The sequence below is a fragment of the Passer domesticus genome, chromosome 1 (assembly GCF_036417665.1).
Source record: "Passer domesticus isolate bPasDom1 chromosome 1, bPasDom1.hap1, whole genome shotgun sequence".
Taxonomy (NCBI): Eukaryota; Metazoa; Chordata; class Aves; order Passeriformes; family Passeridae; genus Passer; species Passer domesticus.
The window spans coordinates 67,201,012-67,213,590 of NC_087474.1; the positions used below are offsets into that span (position 1 = coordinate 67,201,012).

General features: G+C 40.1%; 1 protein-coding gene across 2 annotated transcripts in view; it reads left to right on the forward strand.

Annotated features, from left to right (window-relative positions):
- The first annotated feature begins 220 nt into the window (after nucleotides 1-220).
- TGFBR1 (transforming growth factor beta receptor 1) overlaps nucleotides 221-12,579 on the forward strand; it is a 31,206-nt gene continuing 18,847 nt past the window's right edge. Inside the window, exons 1-3 of one of the 2 annotated variants that reach the window (XM_064422007.1) lie at nucleotides 221-435; nucleotides 7,268-7,519; nucleotides 7,900-8,142. In XM_064422007.1, coding sequence (XP_064278077.1) covers nucleotides 348-435; nucleotides 7,268-7,519; nucleotides 7,900-8,142 — 583 coding nt within the window. In that variant the 5' untranslated portion in view covers nucleotides 221-347. The remainder of the gene's footprint in view (nucleotides 436-7,267; nucleotides 7,520-7,899; nucleotides 8,143-12,579) is intronic. The other variant, XM_064421998.1, reaches the window with a different exon arrangement.

Sequence of the window (12,579 nt, forward strand, 5' to 3'; positions counted from 1 at the left end):
GGGATCTGCCCCGGGGGGACGCTCCCGGCTCGGCTCGGCTCGGCTCGGCTCGGCTCGGCTCGGCCCGGCCCGGCCCGGCCCGCCGACGCCCCGCCCCGCCCCGCGGCCGCTCGGGTCGCGCCCCGCTCCCGCCGCCTGTTGTTGTCGGGGCTGCCCGCTGCCGCCGGGGGGCGGGGCCGAGGCGCGGCGACCAATCAGGCGGCGCCGCCGCCGCCGCGTCGGTGGCATTCGCGGCCGGAGCGGGCCGGGAGGGCGCACGCAGCGCGAGCGCCGCGCCGGTCCCTGGGCGGGCGGAGCGGGCGCGCGTCGCGAGGCGGATCCTGGCTCCCGGGAGTCGCGGCCGGGACATGGCGGTGGCCGCTCGGCGGCCGCGGCGGCGTCCCTGGGCCCTGCTGTGCCTGGCTGTGGCCGCGCTGCTCTGCCCTGCGGTGGGCGGTGAGTGCGCGGGGGGGGTGCGGGAGCGGAGGGAGACAGCGGGCGCGGCGGTGGCGCCCGGGGTGGGGTGTGGGGGTGCGTGAGGAGAGCGGCGGGGGGCGGCGGGTCCCCGCCGGTTCCTTTCAACAACATGGCGGAGGGGCCGGCTGGGGCGGAGTCACCTCCCCCCACCCCCGGTGTCCGAGCCCGGCGGGGACCGCTCGGCCCTTTGTTGGCCGACAGCGGCGGCGGCTCCGCGCGGGGGGCGGCGGGGAGGGCTCCCCTCGGCCCCTCGCCCCCGCTGAGCAGCGCTTCGGGCGGTGTCTGCCCTGCCTCACTTTGTACCCCGATGTCTGCCCCGCTGGGTGCGTGTGGCCTTGGCCCGCGAAGGCAACTCAGGTACGTGGAGCTGGCGGAGCTCCCCCGCCTGTCTGTCCGCCAGCCCCTGAGAGCCCCCCCGGCTCCCGGGCGAGGTGCAGCGGCAGGAGCGGCAGCCCCCGGGCCGCCCCAGGGCGCTCGCAGCAGTGCCCCGGAGGAGCGGCCGGTGCAGAGACGTGTTGAATGTCCCACGTCGCGGAGGTGACAAGGGGCTGCCCCCGTTGTGCTGCTGTCGCGGTGGTGGGGGACAGGTGAACTTCTGGTCCAGCACGCCCTCGCCTGTGTGTTGCGTGAGGATCGAGCCGTGTGGAAGTTAAATCTTTGGGTGAATATTGTACAGTGAAACCGTTGTGTTCCTCCGATCTCCTGTAGCTGTGGTTTTTTGTGAGAGAGATTTGATATCAGAGCTGTGCTGTTGCAGTGCTAATGCATGGAACATTGGAGTGCTTAACAGCATTCATAAACGCAAGATTTGGGTGGTTTTCCTTCTTCGTTTTGGTTTTTGTAAATGTTCAGGTTGTTCCACGGTTAGCAGTTTGGCACATATGGACTAATGGATTGTATATTGCTTTGGGTTTTAAAGAGGAAGTGGAGAAGCACCACAACTTTTTCAGTTACAGCTTTGAGACATCCCTCAGTCTAGATCTACACATGCTGTACATAATTCAGTCTAAAATGGTACTCATGCTAGAAAAAAAAGTTGCTTAAAGCATCACTTGCTACTAACATGTAGTGTTAATCACCCATATTCTTACTGAAGGCAATGTAGAATCTGATGTGGAAACAGTGAAATAACAGTTTGAGTTACCTATGGGTTGTTCTTGTATTCTTGAAAAGGTGCAGCAGGCTTTAATAATTTAAAGCTTTCTTACGTAATGCATTCAGTTTAGCTATTGAAGGAAATTTTAGCTCAATTTGAGCTTTGAACTTTTTCCCTTTTAATGCCTCCCATCAATCAACAGTCGTCCCTTAATCTGGGGCATGAAATTAAGGTCTAAAAGCTTTTTGTGAAAAAAAGGCAACAGACTTCCATACAAAACCTTATGGGTGGAAGTGGTGGCATACTACCTTTTGTTTAAAAAAAGTGAAATCTTCTGTGTGCAGTGGAATCAGGAGAAATCCAGGGTTCCTGATCCATAACTTATCCAGAGGCCCTGTTATGGGTAAGGCAGTTAATTTGCCTGAACGTTGTGGTCTAAGTTGATAAAGTAATTCAAGGTATGATTTGGCTACTAGTACCTCTTGTTGTGGGTTGACAGAAGTCGGGCATTTTCTGATTGCCTCTGCTGAGGCTGTTCTGCAATGTGCTGATGTTACTGTGTGGGTGAGTTGTCTTGCAACATGGTTTATACGGAGGTCAGGCATGTAATGAATCCCAGCAGCTAGCTGAACAGTAGAGCAGCCTTAATTTTTAAGACAGAGTCTGAAAATAAGCTTTGTGGTTTTCACTGTGTAGGCCGTAGTCTTCAGTCTTCTGAAGTTTGGGGAAGTCACCACTTGGAAACTCTTGTGTTCAGACAGTTGCTTCTAACTGCAAATAAAGATAGCAATCTGATATGGTGCAATAAATTTAAAAGTACAAGTAATGATCTTTCTGTTTTCATAATGCTTGTAAAATTATTATCTGGGCTTTTAATTTTAGCTTTCTTCAGTTAATTTGGTTTTTTTTAAAGCATATTCTTCTATCAAAGAAGAAACAAATTGTTTCTGTATAATGTTCTAAGAGGCATGAACATATCTGTGGGTAGTGTTTTGGATAGAGGGCAAGAAAACTGAAAGTGCCGTTTGGCACCTACATTGCAGGGAATAGAATATCACTTTTTTAAAGTTGGGATTTTACACAAGTAGTTTGTTTTCTTAAGTGCATCACTTTGACAAGACCTGCTGTTTGCAGGAAGGAAGTTTTGCTTAACAAACATGGCTGAAATCTATGTGCAAGTTTTCCTGAAAACTTGATACCCAGTGGTGTTACTTTGCACCAGTGAAACTTAATTAGTGCCTTTGTGAGAAGAATGTGTTAGTGAAGGTCATGAACTATTGTGGTGTGAAAAACTCTACCTATGTCCCAGATATTTTCAGACCTAAACCTTTTTGTATCTTGAGCTAAAAGAGTTCACAGATGAGTCAGGTGTATTGTTTGATGGGATTGTCTGAATTACAGAAGCTGACATTGGCACTAAGTTCTTTCTCTGTCCAATAGAAGTTGCCAAAGGGGAAAAAAAATCAGTGAGCATTACAGCCCTCTTGCTCATATCCCTAAAAATATGGTTTTGTCTCTTGCACATCACAGCCTTGCTCCTTTATCCCTTGAACCTCTGCATCTTTTGGAACCAAGAACTGTGATTGCTCTTCTGATGAAGTTCTACTTTCTGGTGAAATTTTTGCTTCAAAATTTGTGTTTTCCATGTAGGAACATTTATAATATCACGAGAGAAGTGTCTTTTTCAGTGAAATGTTGCTTTTGGGTGCTGCAGCAATTTGTCTTTTTTAATTTGTGAAGCAAAGACATATATTATTGATGTATTAACAACATGAAATTGTTAATTGCTTGCAGTAAGATGTGAGTTTGAGGTTTTTTAGAGCACCTCTCAAATTTTAACTTTGGTACTGCTCCTTGTTAGCATCCTTTCTTTGGAAGCTGATGTCTCAACTTACAATTTCCAACTAAAATTCTTTGGCCGAAGGTGGTGTTCTGCACTAAACTGGTGGAAGTAGTGATGCAGGATATAAACAAATGTTATATAGTTATTCATAGTGTTTTATATAACTAAAAAAAGTCTTTCTGCAACTTTCTTCAGAAAGACAACAGATACAAAAATGACTGTTTCAGTGGGTGACAGTCTGGCTTTGATATAAATTTGTAAAAGTTTTGTGGTTAGAGTGTACTTAATTCTCTGTTCACATTTTGTATATAGTGTTAATATCTGAGCTCCTGGGAGCTAGCTGATTTTAAGTCTTGTCAAGCTGCATAATTTCAGGGTTTCATTTATGCAGCCAGCTTGCTTTACCCTCACTGGGGGCTTTCCAGACTGCAACATTCATGCAAGAGAGACTTGGTAAAGTAAAGGCAAAACTGTCAAACTCAGAGTCTGAGCAACTACACAAGTAATGGTATTCAACACAAGATGTTAATCTTGTGGTATGAGAGATGAGAAATATGCTGTTGATAACTTGTATTACATGATAATGTCATAATGCACACCCCCCCACTTTCACAACAGCATTGTCTCACTGTTTCTTTTAAGGTAGTCAGTCTCAAAAAACAGAAATTACTATGTAGAGTGGTAATGGTGCAGTGACAAAATGCAATGCACAAGGAACTACATTGCTGTGTTGACCCAATTTCTGCTCTTGGCTATGTCCCTGATTGTCTGTATGACTTCCAGTGCATTTGTTTAGCTGTTTGTACTGTCATTTCCCCAACCTTGAATCATTTAAACAAATATGAACTTTCACTAGTTGGTAATGGAGTTTCATGCTGGTTGTTCCATCCAAAAACTCTTATAATAATTAAAAAATAGTTCTCTGCCAGGGACAGACTTGATTGAAAACGTTTTTACTCTTCTTCTTGTGGTAGTAGATTTAAACAGTGTTACCAAATGCATTGAAATGTGTTTTACCTGAGAGATTACTGGCTCTGGAAGATCAGCTTACATCAGAGTTGTCAGTTTCTCATCCCTTTCTGTTATCATTCAATACTAAAAATGTATGTATTCATTAAAGTGAGTGTGGAAATCTGACTGGCTTCTGTCTGAGTTTTTGAAATTACTGTAACATCTCTCTGGGAATAACAGAAACTACTTGGATGAAAAACAAAAAATTCTATCTCCAAGAGGGATTTTTTTTTCTTTTATATCAGCTATAAGTGAAAACACTTCCTTATAGGAATTGAGTGATTTAACTATAGTTGGTCATTGACACCTCATGCTGGTGTTAAATCTCATCTATGATGTGTTTGTGTAGTTGTAGTTTATGTTCTTTGCACACGGATAACTGGAGAATGAGACGTGGGCAAGGATATTCCAGTTCCTTATTTTTGCCTCCTGGTATGGATTGTTGCTGAAGATGCTGAATTACTCTACCTTTTACTAAAATGTGGAAAATCTACCCTTACTTGCTCAGGTTGGAAGGCATGAAGAACTGTTAAGTGGCCAGAGTAGGAAGGGGGCTGAAGCATTTTTAATGAGTTGTTGGGTTGTTTTTTTTAAGAGTGTGTCCACTAGAGAGCAGCAAAAACCTGTATTCCTAGAAGCAGCTGATTAGGCATTGTTTTCCCCTCTTATCGGAGGGGGAGAGTAGCTTCAGAAGGGAGTAGTGATTTATTTAGGCCGAGGAAATCATTCCGATGTGTGTGACAGTGAATTATGTCTTGTCAGGAGACGAGAAGATAGTGGCATCAACCAGAACAAAAGTGTAAATTTTATTAAATTGCATTAAGTGGGAATTCTGTAGCAAAAGAGAGGTGGGAACAAAGTGAATGAGGAAGATAGGACGCAAAATGCTTTATTTAGTCATGGTTGGAACAGTGTGTCTCTACAGCTTTGCAAGATGAGGAAGATGAATAAGTGTAACAAGGGCAACCCAAATGTAATTTTTCACTTCAAGTAACTTGGCCTCTGCACAGTGACTCAATGTAAATGTATCTCACTCAATATCTGTCTGTTGCTGTAGGCATTCAGATGCATGTGCAGTTATGGTGAGCCACAATTACCGTTTAAGTAGAAAAAAGTCACAGATTAAGCAAGTGAGATAAAGGTGTGCTCACTTTAAAAGTTGAACTAGCGTGTAAATATTTTTGAAAATTTTTAATGGTTTGGATAGGTTGAAAAATATTTGTTCAGGCATGAATTACCAAAGGGACAGCAACATGAAAATAAATGTTAAATTTTCTTGCAGTTAAACTCGGAATAATAAGATTTTCCTTACTTCCTTGATGAGGCAGGGAAAGATTTGCAAAAAGTGATGCTGTTAAGCTTTACCTTCCTGAACGCCAGTTCTCATTTAATCTACCTTCTGATTATTTTCTTCAATAATCTTCATAGAAGAAAAAAAATCAAATCTCATTTGTACGGTTTTCTTCCTCCCTTTTTCTGACTGGTCTGTGTGCCGGTGAATCTCTCTGAAACAAGGTCATCTTTCTATACTGGGTCCTAAGAATTTGATCAGATCTCTTCAGTAACAGTAGAAGATGATTGGCAGTGATATACTTTGATTCAAAATCTTGGGGGAAGGGGGTGTTTTAATAGGATGTTTCTCAGGATTCAAACTTTGAGATTACGTACGTAAGTATTTGAGATGAGATTGCCTTAGATTTTACACCCCTCTCTGTCACTGGTTATCATGGATTTAAATAAATGGCAATCCATGTGGTTATATTAAACTTTTGAACTTAGGTGAAATGCCAGATTTCATATTTGGGGGACCTTTTGATTGCCACCTGTTAATCCCCAATCTTTTTGGTGAGCTTTTGTATGTAGCCTTGAAAGAGACTATTTTTATGGCTCAGGACATTTTTTGCTTTTCGATCATAAATGTTGAAGATTTTAAATTTGAGTAAGTTCTGTATTTTAATGTTTCTGTGTGCATGTACACAAGCTCTAGGCCAGCTTTTACTCTTCCCTGTTGAACAGGTGGATCAAGATGTATTGATATTGTTGCTCCTGCACCGTTTTCTGCATAACTTTGGAGCAGGAAGGAGTGCAGAAAGAAATTAGAAGTAGTAGTCTTCCTTCTCCAAGAACTTCTGCAATGTGAAGAATGAAACCTGATCATCATAGAGTGATTAGCCTGCCATTCCTGCTTCCTTCTCCATGCCCTCTTCTTTACTATTGCAATTGATAGCTTTAGTAAATCACCACCTTGAGTAATATAAGAGAGTGTTTTTCTGTGGCTTCATAAATAACAAGTCTAAACCACATTCTGCTTCTGTGAAAGGATCATGCAGAGTTTGGTTTTTAATGAGGATTAAGCTGGTATTTGCCCTTTTGGCACAAAATGGAAGCTATCAAGTAATGCATAACATACTAATCTTGGGTAACCAGCAGCATCCGATTTGTCACGTACTCAAGCTGTACCTGTGGTTATTGTCAAAAAAAAAATGGCATAATTTGTATTTGGTTTGAAAGTAGCAGTCTTGCATGCAGTGTTCTTTTGAAAGTCTAGAACTTTTTTGTAGGAGGAACTATAGTAGTGCTGGGAGGAGCAGCTTGGATTTTAGCCTTTGTCTTTTAATACATTATTGTGTAAAGAAAGATGACTTCAGATCTAAATTTTACTTTCCTCTGCTCATCTCCCAATTTTGTTGTCCCACTAAAAGGCCTAGTGGCATTGTTGTTTTTTTAGTGTTGTTGTTCTGTGTTTATGTAACCAAAACAGCCTCCTAGCATTCTGAATTTGTATTTCTTTAGTAATTCAAATTGCTTCTCAGCTCAGAACATGTACCAGTACTAACATTAATGTTTTTTTCTCAATGCAGAATTAGAGTGTTACTGCCAGCTATGTACAAAAGACAACTTTACGTGTATGACAGATGGAGTATGTTTTGCCTCGGTAACACGAACTGCAGACAAAATAATGCGCAACAGTATGTGTATAGCAGAAATTGATCTGATTCCCCGAGACAGGCCATTTGTTTGTTCCCCCTCCACCAGAGATGGAGTCCATACTGTGTCTCATTGCTGTAACACACCTCTCTGCAATAAAGTAGAACTTCCAATTCCAACACCAGGTAAGGGGATTGGGATTTTTTCTCTTTTGTTTCTTTTTTATTATTATTTTTTTCAAACAAAATTCTGTAAGAGTGGAAATGTAGGTAAATTTGAAGGCCTAAAGTACACCTTAGATTCTGTAAAGACAATTTCATGATACTAGAACAAGATTTCTTATCTTCTGGATAGGGATGTTAGGGACAGTTTTGAAGACTTAAATGAAAATTGTAAATAAGCACATTGCTTTTGTCCTTTTCAGTACTTACTTTGATTCTAAAAACAGTTACTGTGCAAAAGCTTTAACAAATGCATTAAAATAATTTGAGTATCACTGTGGAATACTATAAGTTTAGTACAATAAAAGGAAATTAATGGTTTTATCATTTTCTTTAACTTTCAGGCCCTAGTCCAGAAAAAACAGCTTCTAACCTAGGACCTGTGGAGCTGGCTGCTGTCATTGCTGGACCTGTCTGTTTTGTCTGCATTTCACTGATGTTGATTCTATACCTTTGTCATAATCGTACTGTGATTCATCATCGTGTGCCAAGCGAAGAAGACCCTTCACTGGATCGTCCCTTTATATCAGAAGGAACCACTTTAAAGGATTTAATTTATGATATGACAACTTCAGGTTCTGGGTCAGGTAATGTGACACTTCTAGTAGTAATTACTCTGTGTTTAAGAGCCTTGTAAGACAACTATTTTTTTTAAATATTGTCAAATCTACTTAAACTTCTAATTAACTGGAGAAAATACTAGAAAAGCAAATTCCATGTACATTCAGTCAACATCAGTGAAGATTCAATGTATAGAAATAAGTGAAGAAAAAGAATCACTGAATTGTTGCTGCCCTTCCTTATCATTCTCAAAGTAGCCTGATTTATATAAATTATATAATTCAGGGAATATCGCAGTCATCTATTGTAAACATTGTGTTCTGTAGGGCTGTCATTTACCTTTTTTGTTCTGTTCTATCTAAACAACCATCTTCTGTGGTTTTTAGATAATTTTGTAAAGAGTATTCTTTAGCTTTAAATTGAAAAAAAATTGTAGCTATTGATGTATGAAGAATATTCTGAGTTAATATTTTACCAGTTCTTTCCTTACAGAAGATATTTTTCAATTGCAAATAGCATTTCTGTATATAGAATGGATGTGATATGCAGACCGTGTCTGTCCCTTGATTTTGTGGTTTTTTTGTTTTAATTGTTACTTGAAGAGATGTTGCTCTGGGAAGATGAGGCATTAGACTGTTCACTGCATAGAGTTTCAGCTATTGTAACTCTGACCATTAATTGCGTATAGGATTATGGTGGTCTGTGTCATAGAAATGTAGTTTAATAGGTGTTGTTAGGGGATGATGTGCCAGGTAAATCATTGCATAAATTAATTGATCTTTGGTCAGTGTTAGGAAGGGAGACATCAAATTGTGTACTGCAACCTTTTACCAACCTTCTACTGTATAAAATTTAAATAATTTAATATTGAAAATAGTTCCTACTACTTGCTAATGTACGTGTTAAAATATCCATGCCCTTTCAGAACACTTTCTACAAAGAAAGACTGGTGTTTGATTCTCAACTGCTGTCTTTTTTTTCCCCAGAACTAGAAAAAATTTAAACAACAAAACCCAAGCATCTAGGTTGTTTTTCTTTTCCAAAGACTGGTAAAACTATTCAGAGTCCATTGCTTTGTCAATAAAATTAATGTAACTTGCTGAATATGTTTAAAATCTAGATCAAAAATTCATTTTAGTGATGTCTTTTCTAAAGAATGTGAGTTTGCACTAGGTGTGTAGGTCGTTATGTTTCAGCTGAGAAAGCTTTTGTGTGTTCAATAAGATTTGATCCTGATAAAGGTAAGTTGTTCTCTGGTTAGGACTGGAGTTTTAGTAATTTGTGTTCATATCAATTTTCTCATTTACTAACAGGAGTAACTAAGTCAGATGATGAAAGTGGTTCCTAGAACTTCCAATATATTGGGCTAGAGCTTGATAAATGCAAATGCTGGGCTTAGGTCTCCAGTTATGTTTGTTCTAGGAGGGATATGCAGTAGTCACAGATATAGATAATATAGAGGAGTCAGAGATTTACATATCGTGGAATCCAGAAAGGTTTGATATATAACTGTTACACTATAACTGTTACACTTCTAATAGTGTAACTTACTGTCCGCAAATCTACACTTTTCCCAAGGAAGGCTGAAAAAAATTTCTAATTAAAATTCAAACTTAGTTGTTAATTGGTCTTTTCATTCATTATCAAGATCAATCCTCTGGGTTTTATACTGGCCTTCTTACCTGTAGTGATTCCAAACCCCTCTTTTTGTTTGAGAGCTCTGGAAGTACTCTGTCAGAATAAGCTCTTGAAAAGCAGAGAATCCAAGTTGAAAGAAACTTATGATTATTCCTCTGGAGCACATGGGCTAGAAACTACTGAACCTTCCCTTGCCTATTTGCAAATTACTCTTTAAGTAAAAGGAGCATGCTAGGGAATTGCTAAGCTTTCACAGCTGAATTCAGGGCACTCAGGCTGGTCTAGATTCCCAGAGCACCTGCCCTACTATGGTATTTGAGCATTGGCTAATGGTGGATGCATCCAAGGAGCAAAACCAACAAATGTGGTTGAATTTGACTTATCCCTAAGGGAGCCTCTTCACTAATTTGCTTTTATGCTTGAAAGGCTGTAAAACAAGGCTGAATGTTTCCTTAAAAGGAATCTTTTAACTTCAGCTGCAGTGAGTTCCATGTTGTTGAGCTATTTGTAAGACCGGTCTTAATCTTATTTAGTTTTCTCTACTTTACTTTGATTATGACAGTGAAATAGGAGATGCTTCAGGTTCTTACTTTCTGTAACATTGGCATTGTTTGTATTTGCAATAACTTGTGTCACTTTGTCTCAAAATCAGTCAATCAATGACTACAAATTCACAGTGCCCTAGAACTTGAATTGATAACTTTTGTGTGTCCTGAAATATGTCTGCAGCATTTGAATCTCATTTAAATGTGTATTTTTATCCAGACTTCGGGTACAGCACATTTAAAGTTGAGAAGACTGTACCTTTATGGAATAAACTGGGAGTAGAGAAAAGGGTCTCCAAAGGGAGAAAAGTCAGAACTGCTAGTTAAAACAGTGCTTATCCCTGTCAGAAACTGAACTGACCGAAAGGGATTATGTTGGGACAAGAGGTTGCCAAAACACAATAGAAATGTACAAAACAGGCAAAATAATCCAGACCCAAGAGGCACAGCTAAGGAAATGTTTCGTTTGGTGACACAAAAGCCATGTTCTGCTCTTAAATTCATGCTGAAAGACCAGAAAAGCTCATAGTAAAATAAAAAAGATGCTACCAATTTTGTTAATTCAGTATTCTCTGATGAGAAGTGTATAAAACAGAGAAATAATGAGAACTCTAAAAATGACCTTCCTATTCATACCAAAAGGGAGTAGGATTCATTTGCTGTAATGATGCTAAAGCTGCTATTAATTATTCGGGCTTGACTTAACATTAGTGTTGCCATGTTGTTCTATGACGAACAAGACCTGAAATAAGGAGATACTCCATGGACGGAATTAATGAAACATCTGAAATAGACCCTTCTGGCAAAGCTACAGCTTCTAAGAGAAGGATTTCAAAGCCTCTTGGAGCTGAGAATGATTTTCAGATCATGATGCAGATCTCTAAATATCAACTACATATTGAATAGACAGATGGGGACGCCCATCTGTTACTGTCTTAACTCACAAATGACGAAGTCACTTAGTTATAAAGGAGTAGGAAGAATTGCCAACAATGAGGAGAAGCTTTGCATGGTATTGGTAGGCGACTTCCAGCAGGAACTTAAGCTATTTAGAACTCTAAAGGGTTCTAGAAATCAATGCAAAGTTGAGTCAGTTGAAGTGAATATAAAGCTCCTTAAAAACTATTTTGCAATTAATACAAGCTTGAAGGGAATAAGATTTTTCACAGTTCATGGAATGTTGGGGTTTTTTTATTACTCATCAGAGGAAGTCTTCTGTGTAGAGACTTATCAACAAGAACAAAATTCTAGCCCCTACTTTTGTTGGCTACCTGTAGTGCTCTAGAACTTACTTCGTTCATTATCCAATTTAGTTACAAACTTCTTATGCATTAGAAAGTCGCTGCACTAATCAGAGTACTCTTAATATATGGAAAAGAAAATGAACTTTCTTTTTTTGTTAGACATTCAGAAGGATTGAGGGTACTTTATGATATAAGAAAATGATAATGAAGGTTTCAGGAATAAGTCGGATGACCATGGTGTCAAGGATGACCTAAATACAAGGTGTCAGACACTGAGCTGCTGTTGAATTTAATATGGGCTCGAATTTTCTTGTTCTCCTGATTGGCACACTGGCTATCATCTTTCTTCATGCACAGTTAAAAGAAGGTGTATCCAAGAGGTTGGAGTACAGTTATGCCCAATGTGTGTGTGAAAGGTTGAGGCTGTAGCTGTCTCCTGTGATATGTTTTTCAGGCAGTCTGGTTTACAGTACAGCACTTGCTCAAGCTCCTGGTGATACAGGGCTGTGTATCTTCTATAGCAAAATGAGGAAATTGCTCAGTTACAACAGAGTCTGTAATGAATTGCTATGAATGCAAGATAAATATGGAATCCAATCTTCTTAGAAGAAGCAGTAGTAAGGGCAAGATTAGCTTCAGATAAATAGAAGCAAGTTGAATCTTATAAATATTGTAAAAATAAATATAGGAGTAAGTGGATAGATCACAGTAGGGTTTTTATCCTACTGTATTAACGTGCTGAATGGGAGTTTGTAATGTGAAATTGAAATGCATTCTGTTTAGAAGGTTTAGAGGTTAGTATATGTTTAGCTGATATCCTTGGACATATATGTTAAATAAGGAGGGATGTCTGTAAAAAGTGGAGCAAGTTGAGTAGTGCATCTGAAAGTGGGAATATACAAACAGTTTTCTGATACAACTGTATGGCCTATCACCCATTCCAGGTACACAAAATCAGCTTGTATTTGACATATGTGTATAGATTTTGCGGTAGTGCATAAATTCTAAGGAAGAAACTTTCTCTGACCAATCAAGT